Source organism: Salmo salar, chromosome 10 (genome assembly GCF_965601325.2).
Source record: "Salmo salar chromosome 10, fSalSal1, whole genome shotgun sequence".
NCBI lineage: Eukaryota > Metazoa > Chordata > Actinopteri > Salmoniformes > Salmonidae > Salmo > Salmo salar.
Window position 1 is genome coordinate 27,163,164 of NC_138300.1, and position 27,658 is coordinate 27,190,821.

At 44.2% G+C, this 27,658-nt stretch overlaps 1 protein-coding gene across 2 annotated transcripts in view; it reads right to left on the bottom strand.

Moving 5' to 3' along the window:
- LOC106613888 (BCAR3 adaptor protein, NSP family member) overlaps nt 1-27,658 on the bottom strand; it is a 73,318-nt gene that overhangs the window by 23,771 nt on the left and 21,889 nt on the right. Inside the window, exon 1 of one of the 2 annotated variants that reach the window (XM_014216611.3) lies at nt 13,575-14,008. The exons of the other annotated variant lie outside the window; for it this stretch is intronic. Coding sequence (XP_014072086.3) covers nt 13,575-13,658 — 84 coding nt within the window. The 5' untranslated portion in view covers nt 13,659-14,008. Of the gene's footprint in view, nt 1-13,574; nt 14,009-27,658 lie in introns of those variants that run through there. 2 annotated transcript variants of the gene reach the window in all.

A 27,658-nucleotide genomic window follows, 5' to 3' on the forward strand; every position in this document is an offset into this window, starting at 1 on the left:
TTACAATCCCAGGCCCAAGCAGGGGAGCACAGACTGAAATAACCACTGAGGGCACTGGCATTGTACTGAAGGATGGGCCGAGGCAGGGCAGGCAGGCATACTCTCTCCATGTTGTCAACAGTCTATAGACCCAGCCAACACCCTTAAGCCACACAATTACAGTGACCAGACACTCCATACCAACACAGCAGCCTGGGAAAAGTATCATTCCAGGAGCTGTTTGTCTTTGCTTCCGTCTTTCCTTTTTTCAATTCATTGCATAATACTACCAAAGACCTTCAACCTCCATTCACACTCACAGAGCTCCTTCTCTCCCTCTCCTCAACACTTAGCCCAGTTGAATTAAGGCCGTTTTATAGCGGTATGGGGAACTTGACGCCAACTGAACACAGGAGGTTGGTGGCATCTTAATTGGGGAGAACGGGCTCGTGGTAATGGCTTGAGCGGAATCAGTGGAATGGTATCGACTACATCAACCACATGGTTTCCATGTGTTTGATGCCATACTATTCGCTCCATTCCAGACATTATTATAAGCTGTCCTCCCCTCAGCAGCCTCCACTGCAACTGAAGTAGATTTTCTTGGCATCTCGTGGCTTTTCAACAGCACTGAGGAACCACTTTACGATGTTGAAGAATTACAGCAGGCCCTGGTTCACATAGCTGTCCATTGAGGAAATCAACTCTTAACCTGAGTTTAAAAATAGCTCTGGTATAATTACTCCTGAGGAGCCTGATGATACGATGAACATAGTTAATCCCTCCATCAGGGTAACTACATTATTCCATTTCTGTTAGTCACATGTCTGTGGAACTTGTTCAGTTTGTCTCAGTTGTTAAATCTTGTTATGTTCATACAAATATTTACACATGTTAAGTTTGCTGAAAATAAACGCAGTTGACAGTGAGAGGACGTTTCTTTTTTTGCTGAGTTTATATTAGCCCACACAGATACAAGGATGCACTTTCATGCTAGGTTTAGGAGCTCATATTGAAGCTTATCGAGACACCAACTGATGTATGGAACAATCGTAAAATGATCTACTGTGGTTTAGATACAAGCATCATGAAACCTCTAACACAAATTCATTTGACTTAGTGAATTATCTTCTTTTTTTACCCTAACTTGCTTACCACTTTCTCCATGTGGTTTATTCCTTCACAGACTACACGAAATGATGATCTCTTCCTAAATATTTGGTCAAATGATACATTTTGTGTATGGTTTCCTAGAAACAATGGCAGCTCAACTTACCCCTTTGGCTCAACTCACTCCCTCTCCCCTATGCCTGAATGTTCACACATTTGCATGACTGATCATGGGGTGGCTTTTTAAAGACCTTCTCTTTACTGTCCATGTCATCATCTTGGAAGCACCCATCCATGTTAGGCGGACTCTCAATCATGAGTGCATCGAGTGCATATCTCTGGCTGGGCTTCATCACATTACCCTGCTGCCATTCCCTAAAACAATTAAGTGGTGTCACTGTCATCTTCATCCGGATTGCTAGCTAAAAGACACAACCTCCAGAAGGGTACAGAGCCAAACACAGTGGGATAGTTGCAGAAGTGCCATCCTTCCAGATGAAAATGGGACACAGTTATTTGTTTGTTTTGAGGGCATGGCTGTGAGTTACTGGACATGGTTCAGGTTCATTGTGTGATTTAATGACTTGAGGAAATGGGGATGTGTTTAGTGGGTTCTCCTCAGAGAGCTGGCCCCTCCAGCTCTTGCTCCAGATGATGCTAACTGCAGTGGTTCGTTAGAAGTAAATCTCTCTGGGTTTTAACCAGGGGTTGGAACCAAAATTATTTTCCAATAATTTTGTTCTGAACAGAACCATACTTTTTTTTTGTTCCGTTCCACTGTTCCGACCAGAAAATAAAGTTCTGAACTGGTTCAAATCCCCCAAAAAGTACTGGTTTAAATTGTTCCTTTCTGTTCTTTTTTAAATCTCTGAAATCATATATTTGTTTACATTTTGCTCGACATTGAATTACTTCACCAATCATGCAGTGCGGATATAGCAGCTTGCTATGGAGCTGGCAGGCTACAGCTCAGTGAGTTGTTTACATGTGTGATGGAAAGACAAGTGTAGGGTGCAAGATGAGTAAGAGAGGGTGGAAGAAGAGGCTTTGCTTGAAGCGCTGGGCATCTTGTGATGACATGCATTATCTGAATTAGGCCCACGGAATTATACCTACGGAGGAGTGGCTTCTATGGAGGAACTTTGAATGTCTTTAAACTTTAGAGTTGGCTTAATGTTGGACCAGCTATACATTTGGGTGAGGTTTTTTTCTTGCCTGAGTAGCCTCGTTTCACTGCCAAAAATAAAATCTAGTGTTCAGTGAAATAACAACACAATGTCAAATACAGGTAGCCTAGTCAAATAATTAACATCCAATCACATTAACTGTTACTCTCTTGCGGGAATTCCACTAACGGTCCTTAAGTAGCCAAAAGTAGCTGCTGCTCATATTGGTATCTGTACTGATGGCTGAAAAGCCATGACAAGGAGACATAGGGAAGTGGTAACGCGCGTGCAAGCAGTTGTTCCCGACACCCCTTGGGTACACTGCAACATCCACCGAGAAACTCTTGCTGCCAATGGAATGCCTGACGGCTTGAAAGACGTTTTGGACACTATAGTGAAAATGGTTAACTTTGTTAAAGCAATGCCCCTGAACTCTTGTGTATTTTCTGCACTATGCAATAATATGGGCAGTGACCATGTAACGCTTTTACAACATACAGAAGTCTGCTGGTTATCAAGGGGCAAAGTATTGACACGTTTTTTGGAATTGAGAGACGAGCTTAAAGTTTTCTTTATTGACCATAATTTTCACTTGTCTGACCGCTGGCGTGATGATGAGTTTCTCACATGACTGGCCTATCTGGGTGATGTTTATTCTCACCTGAATGATCTAAATCTAGGATTACAGGGACTCTCCGCAACTATATTCATTGTGCGGGACAAAATTGAGGCTATTGAGGCTACGATTAAGAAGTTGGAGCTCTTCTCTATCTGCATTAACAACAACAACGCACAGGTCTTTCCATCATTGTATGATTTTTTTTGTGTACAAATGAACTCAAGCTGACAGACAATGTCAAATGTGATATAGTGAAGCACCTGAGTGAGTTGGGTGCGCAATTACGCAGGTACTTTCCCGAAACGGATGACACAAACAACTGGATTCGTTATAACCCTTTCATGCCTTGCCTCCAGTCTACTTAATGATATCTGAACAAGAGAGCCTCATCGAAATTGCAACAAGCGGTTCTGTGAAAATTGTATTTAATCAGAAGCTACTGCCAGATTTCTGGATTGGGCTGCGCTCAGAGTATCCTGCCTTGGCAAATTGCGCAGTTAAGACACTGATGCCCTTTGCAACCACGTACGTATGTGAGAGTGGATTCTCAGCCCTCACTAGCATGAAAAGTAAATACAGGCACAGACTGTGTGTGGAAAATGGTTTAAGACTGAGACTCTCTCCAATACAACACAACATTGCATCCTTTCAAGCACACCCTTCTCATTAACCTGTAGTGAGTTATTCACCATTTTTGAAGAACAAATAAGGTTTTATATGTAAGATGGTTAAATAAAGAGCAAAAGTATTGATTATTATTATATTATTATTTGTAACGTGGTCCTATAAGAGCTCTTTGCCACTTCCCACAAGTCGGGTTGTGACACAAACTCACACTCATTCTTATGTTTAATAAATGTATCGTGGCAGGCTTACAATGATGGCAAAAAACAACATTTGAGGGTGCGCTGACCATGGTGCTAGAGGGGTACGCAGCTGGAGGGTGAATGTTTGAAGGGGTATGGGACTATACAAACTTTGGGAACCACTGATGTAGACCATACTATTTACCAAGAGAGTTTACTTTAGAGTATATTTTAGTCTATTTACAACCATAAACCAATGTTGGCACTAAGACCTCACTAAATGAGCTGTATACACCATAACTAAAAAAAGAGCATGCTCATCCAGAGGCCTGTGATTTTAATGCAGGGAAACTGAAATCCATCTTATCTAATTTCTACCAGCATGACACCTGTGCAACTAAAAACTAAATAATCTTTACTCCACACACAGAAATGCATACAAAGCTCTCCCTTGCCCGCTATTTGGTAAATCTGACCATAACTCTATCCTCCTGATTCCTGCTTACAAGCAAAAACTCAAACAGGAAGTATCAGTGACGCGTCCAATGCGGAAGTGATCCAATGAAGCGGATGCTAAGCTACAGGACTGTTCCGCTAGCACAGACTGGAATATGTTTCGGGATTCATCTGATAGCATTAAGGAATTTACTAAATCAGTCACCAGCTTCATTAACCTCTCTGGGGTATGTGGGACGCTAGCGTTCAAAACAACAAAAATCTCATAATTCAAATTTCTCAAACATACAACTATTATATCCCATTTTAAAGATACACTTCTCGTTAATCCAACCACATTGTCCGATTTCAAAAAGGCTTTACGGCAAAAGCATAACATTAGATTATGTTAGGACAGCACCTAAACAAGAACAAACACAAAGCCATTTTCCAAGCAAGGAGAGGCGTCACAAAAACCAGAAATACAGCTAAAATTAATCACTAACCTTTGATGATCTTCATCAGATGGCACTCATAGGACTTCATGTTACACAATACATGTATATTTTGCTCAATGAAGTTCATATTTATATCCAAAAACCCCATTTTACATTGGCGTGTAATGTTCAGAAATGTTTTGCCTCGGTGAATGAGCACATCAATTTACAGAAATACTCATCATAAACGTTGATAAAATATTCAACAGTTATTTAAAGAATTATAGATACACTTCTCCTTAATGCAACCGCTGTGTCAGATATCAAAAAAGCTTTACGGCGAAAGCAAATTTTGCAATAATCTGAGTACAGCGTTCAGACACGAAACCAAACCCACCATTTTGTGGAGTCAACAAAACTCAGAAATAATATTATAAATATTCACTTACCTTTGATGATCTTATCAGAATGCACTCCCAGGAATCCCAGGTCCACAATAAATGTTTGTTTTGTTCGATAAAGTCCATCATTTATGTCCAAATACCTCCTTTTGTTCGCACGTTCAGTCCAATACTCCAAATGCAGGAAGCGCGCGCAAATGTCACGACGAAAAGTCAAAAAAAGTTATATTTACGTTCGTATAAATATGTCAAACGATGTATAGCATCAATCTTTAGGGTGTTTTTAACATAAATCTTCAGTAATATTCCAACTGGACAATTCCAATGTCTTCAGAAAAGAAAAGGAACACAGCTAACTCTCACGTGAGCATGCGCCTCTGAGCTCATGTCATTTTCTCACTCATCAACTTCCAGGCCCTGTTGTTCGCTCCATATTCACAGTAGAAGCATGAAACAACATTCTAAAGACTGTTGACATTTAGTGGAAGCCTTAGGAAGTGCAAAATGAACCCTAAGTCACTGTATACTGGATTGGGAATCACTTGAAAAACTACAAACCTCAAATTTCCACACTTACTGGTTGGATTTTTCTCAGGTTTTTGTCTGCCATATGAGTTCTGTTATACTCAGAGACATCATTCAAACAGTTTTAGAAACTTCAGAGGGTTTTCTATCCAAATCTACTAATAATATGCATATCCTACCTTCTGAGCCTGAGTAGCAGGCAGTTTAATTTGGGCACACCTTTCATCCGGACGTCAAAATACTGCCCCCTACCCTAGAGAAGTTAATAAGTGCATCGATGACATCGTCCCCACAGTGACCATACATATATATCCCAATCAGAAGCCATGGATTACAGGCAACAACCACACTGAGCCAGCCACAGCTGCCTAGTGACGTAAGCCTACCAGACAAGCTAAATGCCTTCTACTCTCACTTCAAGGCAAGCAGCACTGAATCATGCATGAGAGCACCAGCTGTTCCGGACGACTGTGTGATCACGCTTGCCATAGCTGGTGTGAGTAAGACCTTTAAACAAGTTAACATTCACAAGGCTGCACGGACAGACGGATTACCAGGATGCGTACTCAGAGCATGTGCTGACCAGCTTGCAAGTGTCTTCACTGACATTTTCAACCTCTCCCTGACCCAGTCTGTAATACCTATATGTTTCAAGCAGACCACCATAGTCCCTGTGCCCAAGAACGCCAAGGTAACCTGTCTAAATGACTCATCTGTAGCCATGAAAGGCTTTGAAAGGTTGGTCATGGCTCACATCAACACCATTATCCCAGACACCCTGGACCCACTCCAATTTGCATACCACCCCGACAGTTCCACACATAACACAATCTCTATTGCACACTGTCCTTTCCCACCTCGACAAGAGGAACACCTATGTGAGAATGCTGTTCATTGACTACAACTCTGCTTTCAACACCAAGCTCATTACTAAGATAAAGACCCTGGGACTGAACACCTCCCTCTGCAACTAGATCCTGGAATTCCTGACGGGCTGCCGCCAGGTGGTGAGGGTAGGCAACAACACATCCACCACACTGACCCTCAACACGGAGGTTCCTCAGAGGTGCGTGCTTAGTCCCCTCCTGTTGTCCCTAGTCACCTACGACTGCGGGACCGCGCACGACTCCAACACCATCATTAAGTTTGCTGACGGCACACCGGTGGTAGGCCTGAACACAGACGGCAGTGAGACTATAGGGAGAAGGTCAGAGACCTAGCAGTGTGATTCCAGAACAACAACCTCTCCCTCAACATCAGCAAGACAAAGGAGCTGATCGAGAACAACAGGAAACAAAGGGCAGAGCACAGATCCCCATTCACACTAGACATGCCACCAGGGGTATTTTCACAGTCCCCAAATCCAGAACAAATTCAAGAAAGCATACAGTATTATATATAGCCCTAATTGCATGGAACTTCCTTCCATCTCATATTGCTCAAATAAACAGCAAACCTGGTTTCAAAAAACAGGTAAAGCAATACCTCGAGGCACAACGCCTCTCCCCAATTTGACCTAGATAGTTTGTGTGTATGCATTGATATGTAGGCTACGTGTGCATTTAAAAAAAATGTTTTATGTAGTTCTGTCTTTGAGCTGTTCTTGTCTATTGATGTTCTGTATTATGTCATTCTGTATTGTGTTTCGTGTTTTGTGTGGACCCCAGGAAGAGTAGCTGCTGCTTTTGCAACAGATAATGGGGATCCTAATAAAAGACCAAATACCAAATACATTAACTGGGCTGCAGTGGAGTGGGTCAAGAGCTTCAAGTTTCTCTGTGTCCACATCACTAAGGATCTATCATGGTCCACACACACAGTCGTGAAGAGGGCATGACAACGCCTCTTCCCCCTCAGGAGACTGAAAAGATTTGGCATGGGCCCCCAGATCCTTAAAAAGTTATACAGCTGCACCATTAAGAGCATCTTGACTGGCTGCATAACCTCTTGGTATGGAAGCTGCTTGGCATCTGACTGCAAGGCGCTATAGAGGGTAGTGCGTACAGCCCAGTACATCACTGGGGCCAAGCTCCCTACAATCCAGGACCTCCGTACCAGGCGATTTCAGACAAAGACCCTAAAAAGACTCCAGCCACCCAAGTCATAGAGTGTTCTCTCTGTTACCGCACAGCAAGCGGTACCGAAGTCTGAAACCAACAGGGCCCTGATCATCTTCTACCCCCAAGCCATATGACTGCTAAATAGTTAGTTAAATAGTTAACCAAAAAGCCACCTGCATTGACCTTTTTTGCACTAACTTTTTTTGCTCTTTACATACGCTGCTGCTACTGTTTATTATCTGTCACTTTATTCCTAGTTATATGTACATATCTACCTCAATTACCTTGTACCCCTGCACAGGGACTTGATACTGGTATCCTGTGTATGTAGCCAAGTTATCATTACTCATTGGGTATTTATTATTACTTTTATTATTAAGTGCTCTACTTTTCTATTATTTCTCTATTTCCTTTCTCTCTGCATTGGGAAGGGAAGGGCCTTTTAGTAAGCATTGCATTGTTAGTCTACACCTGTTGTGTATGAAGCATGTGACAAATACAATTTTATTTGAGTAGGTTACAGCTATGCTTCGGAGGGGAACGGGCTGGTAGCCTACACATACACACCTGGCAAAGATTTTCAGCTGGCAGGCAGATGCTGATAAAAGTTTCTGATTGACATAGGGAGGGCTTTGCATAGGCGCTTTGTTGCGTTTTTTTGTGGGACTGGGAAAAAATGCCCTGAACATTAAAGAACGTTATTAACCGGTTCCCATGCTTTTAAATAACCGTTCTGTTCTGGAACTCTATAGATCACTTTTGTTCCCAGTTCTCGTTCTATTCCTTGAAAATGTTTGTTATTTTCTGGTTTTGGGTTCTGTTCCCTGAACCACTTCCAACCCCTGGTTTTAACCGGGTTCTGGCTTACTATGGACCTCTGAGCTTTGTCTTTAAGATTATGATTATGAACCGCCATGACCTTGCCCCATATTAATCTCTGTGAGTAAGAATGATTTCTCAGAATAAAATAGAATATATACTGAAGAAAAATACAAACGCAACATGTGACAATTTTAACTATTTTATTAAGTTACAGTTCCTATAAGGAAATCAGTCAATTGAAATAAATAAATTAGGCCCCAATCTATGGATTTCACATGACTGGGCAGCGGTGCAGCCATGGGTGGGCCTGGGAGGGCATAGGCTCACCCACTTGTGAGCCAGGCCAGCCAATCAGAATGAGTATTTTTTTCCCCACAAAAGGGCTTTATTGCAGACAGAAATACCGACGTGATAAGACATTTAAGCGTGTTAACCCTCGCAAGGCTGCCGGGCCCAGACGGCATCCCTAGTCGTGTCCTCAGAGCATGCGCAAACCAGCTGGCTGGAAGCTGTTCCTGTACCCAAGAAAGTGAAGGTAACTGAACTAAATGACTATCACCCTGTAGCACTCACCTCTGTCATCATAAAGTGCTTTGAGAGGCTAGTTAAGGATAATATCACCGCCAACTTACCCGACACCCTAGACCCACTGCAATTCGCATACCGCCCCAATAGATCCACGGATGTGCAATCGCCATCGCACTGCACACTGCCCTATCCCATCTGGACAAAAGGAATACCTATTTAAGAATATTGGACCTATGATACCTGTGGCCTAATCACATAAATGTGACAGCCAGAATGTTCCCTCAGAACATCAATACCGAGAGGGATTACTGAGTTTTCTGTGGGGAAGAGGGGATGGACAGGGGAGAGGAGAGGAGGACACCATCAGTCCCAGAGGTTAAGGAAGATAAGGGGTAGTTAGTGGTCTTTCATGGCCTTTCTATCACTCATCTGTGATTTGATGCGTGGGCTCACCCTTCCTGTGTAGGGGTAAACTGATAGGTCCATCAGGGCATCCTATCTCTGTCTGAGGCCCCTCAGGAGACCTACTGCAGTCCACGGACCCTCCATTATCCCCTCTCCTGTTTACGACTACTGGGCTCCATGGCTCCATAGCCCTGTCCATCCACATCAACATATTGGTAATATGATGCCCAGTAGCAGGACAAATCCACTCAGGAAAGTATGGGAAGTGATGGATATGGAAGAGGCCCTGAGCTGCTTTGAACTCATCCTTGATGCTCACATTTCTCCGAAGCTGCGTGGTTCTGATCGGTGGTACTTTGTCTAACTTGTCACGGTCTAAAAGATTAAAGCTTCCTTCACAGAGTTTTTTGGCCATTTGTAAGACCTCATTGTTTAGATAGAGTAGAATAATGTGGGCTTTTGAGTCCACCTTAGCTGTGTTAAATCAGCACCTTCCTGGGGCTTTTCTCTTAACTCCGCCGCACTTCCGCATAGCGCACCACTCAGGGCTCCACTCAGGCCCCAGCCCAGCGCTGGCATCCTGGGGAGGAACCCAAGGCAGCTGGGCCAGATCACTGGAGACCCGGGGCGGTCATCTTTAATGTTTCCTCAAGTGCAGAGCAGTTGAACTACAGAGAGAACAGGCTTGGGTTGGGTTTAACCCCAGGGTACGGAGGGGCTGGAGGCTCCCTGCCTGAAACAGAGGGAGCTGAGGAGTACAAAACGGAAAAAGACTTAAGGGATAGAAAGAAAGAGAACAAGAGAAAGAAAGAAAGATAAACAGGAAAATAGAGAAATAACAAGATTGAGATGATAGGGATTGTTGGTCAGACAGCAGCAGGCTTAATTGAAGCGAGAGAGTAAGGTGTCAGAGAACAGACACACACCTGTCTGTAACGACGTTAGGTACTAATAGTGATGGACGGGCTTCAGCCATGCTGTTTGAGTACCTCAGATCTCCTGTCAATTAGGACTGCTTCTGTCAGGGGGCTGATATGATGACACTCTGCACCTCACTCCCATGCTGTTCTACACAGCTTCAAACCTCTGTGTGGAGAGCTTTGACGGGGGGGGGGGGGGGGGTGTGTGTGTGTGTGTGTGTGTGTGTGTGTGTGTGTGTGTGTGTGTGTGTGTGTGTGTGTGTGTGTGTGTGTGTGTGTGTGTGTGTGTGTGTGTGTGGTGTGTGTGTGTGGTGGTTGGTTGGGGTTGGTTGGTTGGTTCTTCTATCCTTTATCCTTGTGTGGACCTACAATCCCCAAAAGTCCCCACAAAGATAGTAAAAAAGGGAAATTCTCTCTCGTGGGGACATTTCCCACATCCCCCTGAGGACAAAAGCTATTTTAAGTTTAGGAGTTTGGTTTAAGGTTAGGGTTACAGTTAGGGTCATGGTTAGGGTAAGGGGCTAGTGATTGGTTTAGGGTTAAGAGTTAGGTATATGGTTAGGGTTACGAGTTAAGGTTAGGGTTAGGGTTACGAGCTAAGGTTAGGGTTAGGGTTACGAGTTAAGGTTAGGGTTAGGGAAAATAGGATTTTGAATGAAAATAAATTGTAGGTCCCTACGAGGATAGAAGAACATAACGTGTGTGTGTGTGATAATGGGGCAGTGCATATTGCATCAGTATAGGGTGTTAATAGAGGTTTGTGATGTAAGTCAGCAAGCCTGTTTATCTACACCCTGCCTTCCAGAGTATGTGTGGGGTTTGCACCCTCAGCATACAGATCCTTCGCTCTACATGGCTGCACTCCACTCCCAGCTGTGCTGCTGAGCTGCCTGGGTCCTTTAATAGTGCTAAGTCTAAAGCTGCAGTTGGGTGTTGTTTTCATGGAGAGGAAATGAGTGAGGTGTCTTTCAGTAGTTACAGTAGCTTGGCCTATATCCTCTCACATAGCACAGGCCCCTGTGTAATTCTCCCTCTGTCTCTCTCTCTCTCCCTCTTCAATGACCCCATGCACCAGAGCCCAGAGCCCCAACACTGCCCACTGTATTCCCCTCGTGACCCCCTCCTCCGACCCCTACACACAGACCAGCCTGTTCCGAACCAGCCTGTCCGAACAACCCCTAGAGCTATTTTAAGCCTGGGCCAAACAAAACAGAGCCCATGTCTTAGCTAGCAGACTTCCCGGACTCTCTAGGGTCATTTGGGTTCAACGGGCCAGACGCGAGGAACCACAAAGTGTGGGCTATTTTGGGGGGAAATATCTCCCCTTAAGATGATAGAGTCAGATGGATCATAGACTTGTACGAAACATGCCATTCTCCACTATGGGTGATGATGAGAGAGGTTCACAGAAGAAAAGAGAGAGAGAGAGAGATGGAGAGAGCGAGAGAGAGATCAATAGCCCTACCTCCTGCTGATAGATGAGTGTGAGAGACCGTAGACGATGATGATGATGGGCCTGGGACTGATCTCCCTGTGGCTAACACTGATGAGCTTTGGCACAGTAGACCTCCAGGGAAACGTCACTTCAATCTACAAGCTTTTCACTCATATGCAGTTTAGCTGTTGCAGCTATTACAACCCACTTGTATTAAATATTGTACATGTGCATGTACAAAGGATACATCTATTACAGAGTGTCTCTGTAAGTATTGTACTGTACAGGAGGTTGTACAGGGGGTTCAGCCAGCCAAGAATAATTATCATAACTGATAATGGCTATTAATAATGTCAGAATTTTGGTCCATCTCATGACCCCCTAGCCCTTCTGGAGTTACAGGCCCATGTCACTTCCATAAACACGGTTGGGACAGATATAGGGCCTCACTATTTCAAGCCTCACCATCAATTCACTTAATGTCACTGCAACAATTCCCTCCGATGACATAAAGGGCAGAACACTTCAGTGAGACAGAGTAAAAACAAGTCCTACTTTGCACAAAGGAAAGTGAAAAGAGCGTTTCAAAAACCCAGCCTAACCTCAAAGACGTAACATAGTAAATGTAAATCTGTGACACTCATATTAGTATGATATGTTACATTTGGTATGGTAAAATAAGATAGAAGGTTACTTAAGGCAAAAACGAAAGGAGGGAGGTTGGTCAGGACCCAAATGTGTGTTCGAATCTCATCACGGACAACTTTAGCATTTTAGCTCATTAGCAACTTTGCAACTATTTAGCATGTTAGCTAAACCGTAACCCCTAACCTTAACCTAGCAAACGCTAGCTACAACAAATTGGAATTCATAACATATTGTACAAATTGTAATTCGTAATATATCATATGAATTGCAATTCGTAACATATCATACAAATTGTAATTCATAACATACCATACGAAATGGATGATGGACATCCACAAATTAATATATACCATACGCAACGTAACCTATCATACTAAATGGAGGGAGACATATTTATATTTACTATGTTACCTCTATTCCTGAGTCCAGGTTGAAAAAAAACACAATCATGGAATGTGAATTAATGCTAACTCAAATACACTGAGTTTTACAGATGAGATCACACACATTTATTTGAGTGCAAGGGCACAGTCACCCCCCCCCCCCCCCCCCCCCCACACACACACACACACACACACACACGCCCCCCCACACACACACACACACACACACACACACAATAACGAATCACAAACACACTTAGCATCACTCTCCAGCTCCAGAAAGTCGCCACATGGAGTGAGGTGTCTGGCGGACGTCTTCACTTACTATAATGAAAACAGTCATATATCTAAACAGCATGTCTTGGTTGGGACAATAAAACCAACAAGCACCCACTGACTGGGCTATTTAAAGCTTTGACTCAGACATATGGGCCAGGCAGCACAGAGCATAGAAAAACACAAAAAGAAAGTAAAAGTCCTCTCCATCCCACATCAGAGAAACAATCCACATGGACCAGTTAATACACGAAAGCCCCCCCTTATTAAGCACTCCCACAGTCCACAGAGGACACATTCATCACATCCAAATACCCAGGCTAAAGTAAGGGATCAAGGATAAAGCCTCCTTTTAAAGGAGCAACTGATGATTCATTTAAATTACCATCGGATAAGCCTGTTAGCCCAAAACAAAGCTTTTAAGAGTAAGATTACAGGGGACGAATCAGAACCTTTTCCTTTCACTAAAGTACAGAAATAATTACAGGAAATACAGTGCATGCCGTTCAGATTACCTGGTTTTAAAACATGCAATACACTGATTATGTTATAATGTGAATGCTACTGTGTGAACAGGTGACACAATGCATGCCTGTCTGTCTGTCTGTCTGTCACTCACCTTGGCCCCGATGACGGAGCTCTTCTGGTAAAAGCAGCACAGGGCTGCTGTTAAGGTCCTCAGAACATTGCATCTCTCCGACATCTCTCACCCCTCTCACTTAACTCACAGTAAAAGCCACCCCACAAAAATCACAGAGATTCTCAGTTAGCATTCACTTCTGTCGCACCAGGGGTGTGAACATGGTAGCAGCTCACTCTGTGTCTCTCTCTCTCTCTCTCTCTCTCTCTAGTCTCTCTCTTTTTCAGTCGAAGCAGTTCTGTTCTCTGTGCGCTACACAGTGAACACACCACACCATGCTGCTTCACTCAGTCCCGGAGCTCCATGTATGGAGCTTTGGAATCCCCATGTGATTTTGCTCTCCCGCAAATGAAATCTTAGCCAGCTGGGAGGGCACTACCTCTACCTCTACTGCCTCTGGCTCTACTAAGACTAACCCCAGCAACCCCCTCTCACCACTGGCTGAGTTTAGAGGAGAGGGAGAGAAAGGGGGGGAAGGTAGAAAGCGAGAGGGAGAGAGAGAGAGCGAGAGAGAGAAAGAGAGAGAGAGAGATGGGGAGGGGGAGGGGGAAGGTAGAAAGTGAGAGAGCGAGAGAGAGAGAGATGGGGAGGGGGAGGGGGAGAGGGGAGGTCAAAAGCGGGAGAGAGAGAGAGAGAAAGAGAGGGAGAGAGAGAGAAGCTGCTGTGTGTTCTTCTGAAGTCCCCTACCCTACCAACAGTGATGCTCTGATTAACACACCATCAGAGAGAGGGGGGTAAAAGGATCAAAAGAGAGAGAGATAGAGAGAGAGAAGCTGCTGCGTGTTCTTCTGAAGCCCCCTACCCTACCAACAGTGCTGCTCTGATTAACACACCATCACCACACACATTCTATGGGCCTCTTCTGCTCTTTTAACATACTGGTGCTTTAAACTGTGGAGGTATTTTGATTTGTTTTCAATTAAAAGATGCATCTGTTCTGTTCATCTCAGAAAAATAGGAAACCCTCTACAAAGGAAGACAGATGTGTGTAATGCAACAAAATTCAGGTCAAATAGGTGAAAATATCTGCAGTTGAGAATAAAAGTGATATAAAACTAAGATTTAAATCAGTCTGGTCGGACATAACCTGTGTTGTTGAAGAGACAAATAAGGAAATAATCTGGTTTCTGAAGACTCTATTCAATCAGATCGGTTTTATCATCCACATAGAGGTTGTTTTGGCGGTGTCTGAGGTGGAACTGCTTTAGAGCTGTCAAATCCACAAGTGGCTCCTGGTATTACACCGAAAGCGGACATTGCCATTGGCTGCACAGTCACATTAAGAGAAATCCCATGCAGCCTTCTTTACAAGTTTGAACCCTGGAATGTGAGATGTAATCTACACCTTGATTAGGCTGATAGAAATCCTCATTATTTCGTTCAATGACTTTAAATTTGAGCATAATTATTTCTATAAAGCCTAAACTTTCCTGTTCTGAACTTGTAACGCAAATGGGACTGTTGTGGCTTCATGACAATGATCAAGAGCATCTGCTCACCGTTTTGACAGCTCCAAAGCAGTTACACCTCGCACACCCGCCAAGATGGTTGGAGTATAACAGAGCATGACCAAAAGACATGTCTTCATTCAAAGCAATGCCACTTCGCAGGCACTTTTATCCACGTTTCTTACAGTGCAGTGCATGCATAATTTTCCTCATGATGTATGTGTGATCCCTGAAGGGATTGAACCCATGACCTTGGCGTTGATAACACTCTTACCAACTGAGCCACACACGACCACTTTTTGTCCATCTCCCCAGTAATACCAACAGAGTGGAATACCAAGCACTCCAACAACTACAGGAATTTCCATCCCCATTTCATTAGCATCACGTTGGGCTCTCAGCTGTTCTGGGAATGTTTGGTTGGATGGATGATGATGGGCTGTTTAGCTCTTTCTCTTCCTCCAATACCATGCCATCAGCAGACATCCTATTGTGTGTGTAAAATCCTCCTTAATTCACTTGTCAGTTGAAATACTGTAACTTCAAGGAAACTTACGACCCGTTACAGGAAGGTGGAAAAAAAGCCATATATACGTTAGAAATCTGCTTTACTTCAGCAAATACAGCCTCACAGGACTGGCTTGCTTCAGCCCTATGAATCAGAGATATGATTAAACTATAGGAGAGGGAGAGAGAGAACTGGCTGACTAACGATGCAGAGTTGTGAGAATGAATGACTGCAATGCACAGCTCAGCTATTTGCAGGTGCTTTCTTAAAAAGGGGAGCAATCTGTGAATGTGATTCAGCCAATACAAATAAATGGTAGAAAAAGTCTCCTCTGCACTTATAAACTGGCCAATCTTAAACTATGCAAAGTGAATAATCTGTTAAGTGGGCCTCTGGCTGCATTTAGACAGGCAGCCCAATTCTGATATTTTTTTCACTAATTGGTCTTCTGATCTGAAGTGATTGGTCAAAAGACCAATTGGTGTAAAAAAACAAACCTATTGCAACACCTTTAGAACAAAAACTCAACCACCAACTCCACCAAATCAGTTGGGGGCAATGGCAGTGGGATAGGGGAAGGGCCAGGAGGTCTACTACCTGGGGGGTGTAATTACCCAAGAGCCATTAATAAATGCTGGGTTCCATTCTGTTGCACCCAAATCACTCATAAAATGTAGAAAAATACATTAGGTAAGGCAGGCTGGCTTCCTCTACACAGTGTGACACTGATGATGACAACACTGTGATGAAACGTGAGACACACACCACTAATGCTGGCACAGAACCACAGAGCATAATTGACCAGTGCCACGTGTGCTACATTGATATATCACATATAACATCATGTTTTTTCTCTGGGTCATTTCTAGATAAAAGATCTAGGAACAGTGTGTAATGTCTGTCCTTTTAGACTTTTGGAAAACTTCAATGGATAATAAAAATACAATATGGAAAGCATATTGGCACGTATTTTAATTCAACTCCTGAAAAGAATAGGATAACAACAGATTAGCAAGAGATTTACTAGTATTATCAGTGGATGTTCATGTCTGTTCAGCTGTTCGGCTGCATAAATTATACTGTAGTACTTAAGTCAAACCACTAGAGAGTGCCATTTCTCTTCAGTGTGGTAGAATAGATTGTGCACTATGACCATGCTGAAGGGCATACCTCAGTTCTAACTCGTCTAGGATACAGGTACAATGGATACTGTAGATAGGAACAACAGGGAGAGATGAAGGACAACTGTTTGGCTGAGGTAGAGAAGACAACTGTCCTGAGGGGGTCACTGGTACTTGGGTTTTATGGATCCCATCCTCATAACCCTGCTAGCATCTGCCTTCAACAGGGAGCAGCTGACAGCCATACAGTCTGTGTCCAACTCACTCACACCTGTACTGCATATTCTAGCCACACCATGTACATTATGTATGAGTGGGGCTTGGAGAGTTGGGTGAGATGAGCAACTCATAATCTGCAGCAATTTTCTGAATGACCTAATCCTACAGATGAAAGGTCCAGAGAAGCTATCCGCTGTCCTGTTCCTATTTAGAAGTATTGTCATAAATCCAAACTTATAATGTCTTTATAGTTCTGGCAATTTTTGTATCTCTCTAACCCAGCTCTCACCCTGCCCGCCACAAATAGAGTGTATTTATTTCTGTGTGTATATTTCTGTGTGTATATTTCTGTGTGTGTATTTCTGCGGGCTATGCTGTGCTGTGCTGTGCAGGCCACATGGAGGGCCAAAGGGTCTTCATCTGGTGTTAAGCGAGGGCTGGAGATCTCTCATGTGGCATAGAGAGCCATTGTTCCCTTTAAAGCGCTTTCATGAGTGGTTAGCTACCACTGGGCAAAAACCAGTTGCATCAACGTTGTTTCCACGTCATTTCAACCCCTAAATTCAATCTGATGATGTTGAATCAACGTGGAGAATTTATGGGATTTTTTTAAAAAGTCCTCAACCAAGGGGATTTCTTTTTGTTTTTCACCAAACTTTTAACCAGACAATCCACTAGGCCTGATGTTCTCCATCCTGTCTTTGTTGTCCTCCTGTTCTTCCTCTCTCTATCTCACTCTCTATCGGTCTCTCACTCTGTACCCCCTCTCTCTTCTACACTCTAGTGTTTCACTGAGGAGTCTACTGGAGTCGCAGGTGTCTCTCATCCTGGTCTCTATCCTCATCTGCCACCATGTTGTCTTTGTGACTGTATCTGTGAGTCACTCTGACAGTTAGTCTCACTCTAATCAATGTGAGGCTCATTACATAACCATGATTTAAAACCCGTTTCTCATAAACACCACATACTCCCAGAGGAAGAAGTTGGGCTCCACCCAGAAAAAGAGGGTATTTTAGGCGTTGAGTCCTTCTTCAACAATTTCCCCTCTCCCGCCTTCTAGATTGGCTTTGAAGATTGTAGCCATGTCAAATCAGAGGCAAAACAACAAGACTTTCACACGCAACAGTTTCTACCCACACTGTGGCTACATTCAGTCATTCTCAGACCAGTCCTGGTCTATCTGTTGTCCCTCTAGTCCACCCATCTAAACCACTATACCAGTGGTTGGTTGCAGTAGGATTGTGGTCATTGGGCATTACTCTGACCAGCTTCGTGTTCACACACAGGCCCCCTACCCACAGGAAATGACTTTAGCACATCTGCCTTTAATGTTTCCTGTTCATGTGTGGCAAACATTCATTGTTGCTTCAATAGCATATTCATTGAAGGCCCGGCTGAGTGGAAAAACAAACACACCTGGATGGGCTGTGTTGAGGGGCTGTGTGAAGCTTACAGTAACAGTGGATACAGTATCATGGGTGTTATGTAAGGCCTGGGTCAGACAGTACAGTTCAGCAGTGAAGGCCCCACACACAGCAGATTCATCTCCCATCAAAACAGTTGGAGAGGTGCTCCAATCTGCTGTAGCCCTGCCATCCTCCGGGCTTTCCCATATGGAAATCCTCCTGCACTGTGTCTACCCAGGATAGCACACAGTGGGATGAGGTGGCGTGAGGTGGGCTGTGCTGCGTCAGGCCTCTCTAGTGTTGGTTAAACACCACAGGAGTAACTCTACACCATCTTCCATCCTGAATCTGGTGAAACTCACCTCAGAGTTTGTGTGTGTGTGTGTGTGTGTGTGTGTGTGTGTGTGTGTGTGTGTGTGTGTGTGTGTGTGTGTGTGTGTGTGTGTGTGTGTGTGTGTGTGTGTGTGTGTGTGTGTGGTGTGTGTGTGTGTGTGTGTGTGTGTGTGTGTAGCTAGGTTCATTGTGGAGAGGATAAATGGCATAGATGACTCTTGCCTAAGAATGAGGCCATGCATGATCTCAGTTGCACTCTCATCTGTCTAATCCTTCTGAGGTGAGCTGAGGTGAGGACAGGGCTCTGATGTCACGGCGTTTGTGATGTTTCCTCATATAACACTGTCTGACCTGGTATCAACAACAACTCAACAAGCTGAGTTAGACAAGGCTGGTGGCTCTCTCCAACATTACAATTAGTAATGAGGGAAGATGTAGTCCATGTAGTTTCCTGTTCCTGTGACCAACATGTTGAGGTGACTGAGTAAAGCCTTCCGCATGCTTTGGTTCGGCTGGTCCCTAGCCGAGTTCAGCTAGGCGAAACGAACAAGTGTGTTCGCATTCTCCCTTAAAAGTCCTTTACTTGAAAAATGACAAAAACACAGCAATAGTACTGTTTGTCCATCTTGAAACGCCATAGCCAGTATATACTTACTCAAAATAGTCTGAATTGATCTAGGATAACTCAATAAATCTGTCATTAATTTTGACGTTTTGACGAGGAGATCTTAGTCGCACAATTTTACATCTAACTAAGATGTTAGGTGCAGTATTTATAAAGTGAAAAAATGGGCATGAAAATGTTTTGTTTCTCATTGAATGACAACAAACACTTTACTGAAGAATCCCTATTGTTGACCAATCACTGATGAATGGGTGTAGATTTGCCGCGAGAGAAAACGTTTGTGTTCACGAACAGCCGAAAAACCGTTGCCGAAGACCAAAACGAACAAAAACGTCACAAGATGTTGTCATAATGTATGCACAAACTCTACCGAACTGTTTCAGCTGGGAAGCAGGCGAATGCCTTAAACATGAATAAATGATTGGAGATGGAAGTGAAAGAAATCATATTTGAAATCAGGAGAGGGTTCGTGACAATCGAGTGACAGTCTGAACTGTGTGTTTATTTTATTTTTCTCATTCTAAGGCATATTGAGCCAGTGCCCTGAGTGGTGGTTAGGACTACCCACTGCCCTAGTGAGATAGTGAAGTAGCAGAGTGGTGGTTAGGACTACCTACTGCCCTAGTGAGATAGTGAAGTAGCAGAGTGGTGGTTAGGACTTCTTACTGCCCTAGTGAGATAGTGAAGTAGCAGAGTGGTGGTTAGGACTACCTACTACCCTAGTGAGATAGTGAAGTAGCAGAGTGGTGGTTAGGACTACCTACTACCCTAGTGAGATAGTGAAGTAGCAGAGTGGTGGTTAGGACTACCTACTACCCTAGTGAGATAGTGAAGTAGCAGAGTGGTGGTTAGGACTAACAACTACCCTAGTGAGATAGTGAAGTAGCAGAGTGGTGGTTAGGACTACCTACTACCCTAGTGAGATAGTGAAGTAGCAGAGTGGTGGTTAGGACTACCTACTACCCTAGTGAGATAGTGAAGTAGCAGAGTGGTGGTTAGGACTACCTACTGCCCTAGTGAGATAGTGAAGTAGCAGAGTGGTGGTTAGGACTACCTACTGCCCTAGTGAGATAGTGAAGTAGCAGAGTGGTGGTTAGTTCTACCCACTACCCTAGTGAGATAGTGAAGTAGCAGAGTGGTGGTTAGGACTACCTACTGCCCTAGTGAGATAGTGAAGTAGCAGAGTGGTGGTTAGGACTACCTACTACCCTAGTGAGATAGTGAAGTAGCAGAGTGGTGGTTAGGACTACCTACTGCCCTAGTGAGATAGTGAAGTAGCAGAGTGGTGGTTAGGACTACCTACTACCCTAGTGAGATAGTGAAGTAGCAAAGTGGTGGTTAGGACTACCTACTACCCTAGTGAGATAGTGAAGTAGCAGAGTGGTGGTTAGGACTACCTACTACCCTAGTGAGATAGTGAAGTAGCAGAGTGGTGGTTAGGACTACCTACTACCCTAGTGAGATAGTGAAGTAGCAGAGTGGTGGTTAGGACTACCTACTACCCTAGTGAGATAGTGAAGTAGCAGAGTGGTGGTTAGGACTACCTACTACCCTAGTGAGATAGTGAAGTAGCAGAGTGGTGGTTAGGACTACCTACTACCCTAGTGAGATAGTGAAGTAGCAGAGTGGTGGTTAGGACTACCTACTACCCTAGTGAGATAGTGAAGTAGCAGAGTGGTGGTTAGGACTACCTACTACCCTAGTGAGATAGTGAAGTAGCCGAGTGGTGGTTAGGACTACCTACTGCCCTAGTGAGATAGTGAAGTAGCAGAGTGGTGGTTAGGACTACCTACTGCCCTAGTGAGATAGTGAAGTAGCAGAGTGGTGGTTAGGACTACCTACTACCCTAGTGAGATAGTGAAGTAGCAGAGTGGTGGTTAGGACTTCTTACTGCCCTAGTGAGATAGTGAAGAAGCAGAGTGGTGGTTAGGACTACCTACTACCCTAGTGAGATAGTGAAGTAGCAGAGTGGTGGTTAGGACTACCCACTACCCTAGTGAGATAGTGAAGTAGCAGAGTGGTGGTTAGGACTACCTACTACCCTAGTGAGATAGTGAAGTAGCAGAGTGGTGGTTAGTTCTACCTACTACCTTAGTGAGATAGTGAAGTAGCAGGGTGGTGGTTAGGACTACCTACTGCCCTAGTGAGATAGTGAAGTAGCAGAGTGGTGGTTAGGACTACCTCCTACCCTAGTGAGATAGTGAAGTAGCAGAGTGGTGGTTAGGACTACCTACTACCCTAGTGAGATAGTGAAGTAGCAGGTGGTGGTTAGGACTACCTACTACCCTAGTGAGATAGTGAAGTAGCAGAGTGGTGGTTAGGACTACCTACTACCCTAGTGAGATAGTGAAGTAGCAGAGTGGTGGTTAGGACTACCTACTACCCTAGTGAGATAGTGAAGTAGCAGAGTGGTGGTTAGGACTACCTACTACCCTAGTGAGATAGTGAATTAGCAGAGTGGTGGTTAGGACTACCTACTACCCTAGTGAGATAGTGAAGTAGCAGAGTGGTGGTTAGGACTACCTACTACCCTAGTGAGATAGTGAAGTAGCAGAGTGGTGGTTAGGACTACCTACTACCCTAGTGAGATAGTGAAGTAGCAGAGTGGTGGTTAGGACTACCTACTACCCTAGTGAGATAGTGAAGTAGCAGAGTGGTGGTTAGGACTACCTACTACCCTAGTGAGATAGTGAAGTAGGAGAGTGGTTGTTAGGACTACCTACTGCCCTAGTGAGATAGTGAAGTAGCAGAGTGGTGGTTAGGACTACCTACTGCCCTAGTGAGATAGTGAAGTAGCAGAGTGGTGGTTAGGACTACCTACTACCCTAGTGAGATAGTGAAGTAGCAGACTGGTGGTTAGGACTACCTACTACCCTAGTGAGATAGTGAAGTAGCAGAGTGGTGGTTAGGACTACCCACTACCCTAGTGAGATAGTGAAGTAGCAGAGTGGTGGTTAGGACTACCTACTACCCTAGTGAGATAGTGAAGTAGCAAAGTGGTGGTTAGGACTACCCACTACCCTAGTGAGATAGTGAAGTAGCAGAGTGGTGGTTAGGACTACCTACTACCCTAGTGAGATAGTGAAGTAGCAGAGTGGTGGTTAGGACTACCTACTACCCTAGTGAGATAGTGAAGTAGCAGAGTGGTGGTTAGGACTACCTACTACCCTAGTGAGATAGTGAAGTTGCAGAGTGGTGGTTAGGACTACCTACTACCCTAGTGAGATAGGAAGTAGCAGAGTGGTGGTTAGGACTACATACTACCCTAGTGAGATAGTGAAGTAGCAGAGTGGTGGTTAGGACTACCTACTACCCTAGTGAGATAGTGAAGTAGCAGAGTGGTGGTTAGGACTACCTACTACCCTAGTGAGATAGTGAAGTAGCAGAGTGGTGGTTAGGACTACTTACTGCCCTAGTGAGATAGTGAAGTAGCAGAGTGGTGGTTAGGACTACCTACTGCCCTAGTGAGATAGTGAAGTAGAAGAGTGGTGGTTAGGACTACCTACTACCCTAGTGAGATAGTGAAGTAGCAGAGTGGTGGTTAGGACTACCTACTACCCTAGTGAGATAGTGAAGTAGCAGAGTGGTGGTTAGGACTACCTACTACCCTAGTGAGATAGTGAAGTAGCAGAGTGGTGGTTAGTTCTACCTACTGCCCTAGTGAGATAGTGAAGTAGCAGAGTGGTGGTTAGTTCTACCTACTGCCCTAGTGAGATAGTGAAGTAGCAGGGTGGTGGTTAGGACTACCTACTGCCCTAGTGAGATAGTGAAGTAGCAGAGTGGTGGTTAGTTCTACCCACTACCCTAGTGAGATAGTGAAGTAGCAGAGTGGTGGTTAGGACTACCTACTGCCCTAGTGAGATAGTGAAGTAGCAGAGTGGTGGTTAGGACTACCTACTGCCCTAGTGAGATAGTGAAGTAGCAGGGTGGTGGTTAGGACTACCTACTACCCTAGTGAGATAGTGAAGTAGCAGAGTGGTGGTTAGGACTACCTCCTACCCTAGTGAGATAGTGAAGTAGCAGAGTGGTGGTTAGGACTACCTACTACCCTAGTGAGATAGTGAAGTAGCAGAGTGGTGGTTAGGACTACCTACTACCCTAGTGAGATAGTGAAGTAGCAGAGTGGTGGTTAGGACTACCTACTACCCTAGTGAGATAGTGAAGTAGCAGAGTGGTGGTTAGGACTACCTACTACCCTAGTGAGATAGTGAAGTAGCAGAGTGGTGGTTAGGACTACCTACTACCCTAGTGAGATAGTGAAGTAGCAGAGTGGTGGTTAGGACTACCTACTACCCTAGTGAGATAGTGAAGTAGAAGAGTGGTGGTTAGGACTACCTACTACCCTAGTGAGATAGTGAAGTAGCAGAGTGGTGGTTAGGACTACCTACTACCCTAGTGAGATAGTGAAGTAGCAGAGTGGTGGTTAGGACTACCTACTACCCTAGTGAGATAGTGAAGTAGCAGAGTGGTGGTTAGGACTACCTACTACCCTAGTGAGATAGTTAAGTAGCAGAGTGGTGGTTAGGACTACCTACTACCCTAGTGAGATAGTGAAGTAGAAGAGTGGTGGTTAGGACTACCTACTACCCTAGTGAGATAGTGAAGTAGCAGAGTGGTGGTTAGGATTACCTACTACCCTAGTGAGATAGTGAAGTAGTAGAGTGGTGGTTAGGACTACCTACTACCCTAGTGAGATAGTGAAGTAGCAGAGTGGTGGTTAGGACTACCTACTACCCTAGTGAGATAGTGAAGTAGCAGAGTGGTGGTTAGGACTACCTACTACCCTAGTGAGATAGTGAAGTAGCAGAGTGGTGGTTAGGACTACCTACTGCCCTAGTGAGATAGTGAAGTAGCAGAGTGGTGGTTAGGACTACCTACTACCCTAGTGAGATAGTGAAGTAGCAGAGTGGTGGTTAGGACTACCTACTGCCCTAGTGAGATAGTGAAGTAGCAGAGTGGTGGTTAGGACTACCTACTACCCTAGTGAGATAGTGAAGTAGCAGACTGGTGGTTAAGACTACCTACTACCCTAGTGAGATAGTGAAGTAGCAGAGTGGTGGTTAGGACTACCTACTACCCTAGTGAGATAGTGAAGTAGCAGAGTGGTGGTTAGGACTACCTACTACCCTAGTGAGATAGTGAAGTAGCAGAGTGGTGGTTAGGACTACCCACTACCCTAGTGAGATAGTGAAGTAGCAGAGTGGTGGTTAGGACTACCTACTACCCTAGTGAGATAGTGAAGTAGCAAGGTGGTGGTTAGGATTACCCACTACCCTAGTGAGATAGTGAAGTAGCAGAGTGGTGGTTTGGACTACCCACTACCCTAGTGAGATAGTGAAGTACTGTGCCTTGCAAAAGTATTCACCCCCTTGGTATTTTTCCTATTTTGTTGAATTCCAACATGTAATTTAAATAGATTTTATGGGGGATTTCATGTAATGGACATACACAAAATAGTCGAAATTGGTGAAGTGAAATTTAAAAAATAACGGAAAAGTGGTGCATGTATATGTATTCACCGCCTTTGCTATGAAGCCCCTAAATAAGATTTGGTTCAACCAATTACCTTCAGAAGTCACATAATTAGTTAAATAAAGTCCACCTGTGTGCAATCTAAGTGTCACATGATCTGTCACATGATCTCAGTATATCTGTCACCTGTTCTGAAAGGCCCCAGAGTCTGCAACACCACTAAGCAAGGGGCACCACCAAGCAAGCGGCACCATGAAGACCAAGGAGCTCTCCAAACAGGTCAGGGACAAAGTTGTGGAGAAGTACAGATCAGGGTTGGGTTATAAAAAAATATCTGAAACTTTGAACATCCCACGGAGCACCATTAAATCCATTATTAAAAAAATAGAAAGAATATGGCACCACAACAAACCTTCCAAGAGAGGGCCGCCTACCAAAATTCACAGACCAGGCTAGGAGGTCATTAATCAAGAGAGGCAACAAAGAGACCAAAGATAACCCTGAAGGAGCTGCAAAACTCCACAGTGGAGAATGGACTATCTGCCAAAAGGCATGTGGGAGACTACCCAAACAAATGGAAGGAGGTACTCTGGTCAGATGAGACAGAAATGTTGCTTTTTGGCCATCAATGAAAACGCTATGTCTGGCGCAAACCCAACACCTCTCATCACCCAGAGAATACCATCCCCACAGTGAAGCATGGTGGTGGCAGCATCATGCTGTGGGTATTTAAAATGTAATAAAAATGCATGCACTCTACTGTAAGTCGCTCTGGATAAGAGCGTCTGCTAAATGACTAAAATGTAAATGTAAATGTAGGTTTTTCATCAGCAGGGACTGGGAAACTAGTCAGAATTGAAGGAATGAGGGTAACCTGTTTCAGTCTTCCAGAGATTTGAGACTGGGATGGAGGTTCACCTTCCAGCAGGACAATGACCCTAAGCAAACTGCTAAAGCAACACTCGAGTGGTTTAAGGGGAAATGTTTAAATGTATTGGAATGGCCAAGTCAATGCCCAGACCTCAATGCAATTGAGAATCTGTGGTATGACTTAAAGATTGCTGTACACCAGCGGAACCCATCCAACTTGAAGGAGCTGAGGCAGTTTTGCCTTGAAGAATGGGTCATATCCCAAGAGACTTGCAACTGTATTTGCTGCAAAAGGTGGCTCTACAAAGTATTGACTTTGGGGGGGTGAATTGTTATGCACTCTCAAGTTTTCTGTTTTTTTTTGTCTTATTTCTTGTTTGTTTCACAATTAAAACATATTTAGCATCTTCAAAGTGGCAGGCATGTTGTGTAAATCAAATGATACAAACCCCCAAAAAATCTATTTTAATTCTAGGTTATAAGGCAACAAAATAGGAAAAATGCCAATGGCGGTGAATACTTGCGCAAGCCACTATAGCAGAGTGGTGGTTAGGACTACCTACTGCCCTAGTGAGATAGTGAAGTAGCAGAGTGGTGGTTAGGACTACCTACTGCCCTAGTGAGATAGTGAAGTAGCAGAGTGGTGGTTAGGACTACCTACTACCCTAGTGAGATAGTGAAGTAGCAGAGTGGTGGTTAGGACCGGCTGCCATGGCTTCTGAGGGGAGAGCTGTTTGGTTTGCTCTCCTGAACTGCATGTGAGGAACCACTGGGTTTGCTTTTCACAGTGGCCTGAGAGCATCCTATTACATGAGGCAAGCAGCCCAGGGAAAGAGCGACAGACTGAGAAAGTGGGTGAAGGAAAAAGTGAAGGAGTGGGTGAATGAGCATGTGTGAGAGAGAGATGTCAGGTGTGTGAGAGTGATGGTAGTGTGGTATCAGAACACACAGGCCTCAGTCATCACTCAAGCCAAATCACAGTGTACAGGGACACAGGTGAAGGTAATGGAAAATATGATTTGTTTGATGCATTGCTGTACTTCTGAGACTAAGTGCCACGTAGCCTGGAGAGAAATTGGATTAGCGTATTAGATAGAGGACATTTCCTCCCCTTACTCATCCTTTTCCTTATGAGGCTTTTTGATAGCCTCCAGCCTTAGAGAGAGTAGAATGATTTGTGCACACATCAACCTTACGTAAAGAGGAAGTATACAGTGGGGGAAAAAAGTATTTGATCCCCTGCTGATTTTGTACGTTTGCCCACTGACAAAGAAAGGATCAGTCTATAATTTTAATGGTAGGTTTATTTGAACAGTGAGACAGAATAACAACAAAAATATCCAGAAAAACGCATGTCAAAAATGTTATAAATTGATTTGCATTTTAATGAGGGAAATAAGTATTTGACCCCCTCTCAATCAGAACGATTTCTGGCTCCCAGGTGTCTTTTATACAGGTAACGAGCTGAGATTAGGAGCACACTCTTAAAGGGAGTGCTCCTAACCACAGCTTGTTACCTGTAAAAAAGATACCTGTCCACAGAAGCAATCAATCAATCAGATTCCAAACTCTCCACCATGGCCAAGACCAAAGAGCTCTCCAAGGATGTCAGGGACAAGATTGTAGACCTACACAAGGCTGGAATGGGCTACAAGACCATCGCCAAGCAGCTTGGTGAGAAGGTGACAACATTTGGTGCGATTATTCGCAAATGTAAGAAACACAAAAGAACTGTCAATATCCCTCGGCCTGGGGCTCCATGCAAGATCTGACCTCGTGGAGTTGCAATGATCATGAGAAGGTGAGGAATCAGCCCAGAACTACACGGGAGGATCTTGTCAATGATCTCAAGGCAGCTGGGACCATAGTCACCAAGAAAACAATTGGTAACACACTACGCCGTGAAGGACTGAAATCCTGCAGCGCCCGCAAGGTCCCCCTGTTCAAGAATACATATACATGCCTGTCTGAAGTTTGCCAATGAACATCTGAATGACTCAGAGGACAACTGGTGAAAGTGTTGTGGTCAGATGAGACCAAAATGGAGCTCTTTGACATCAA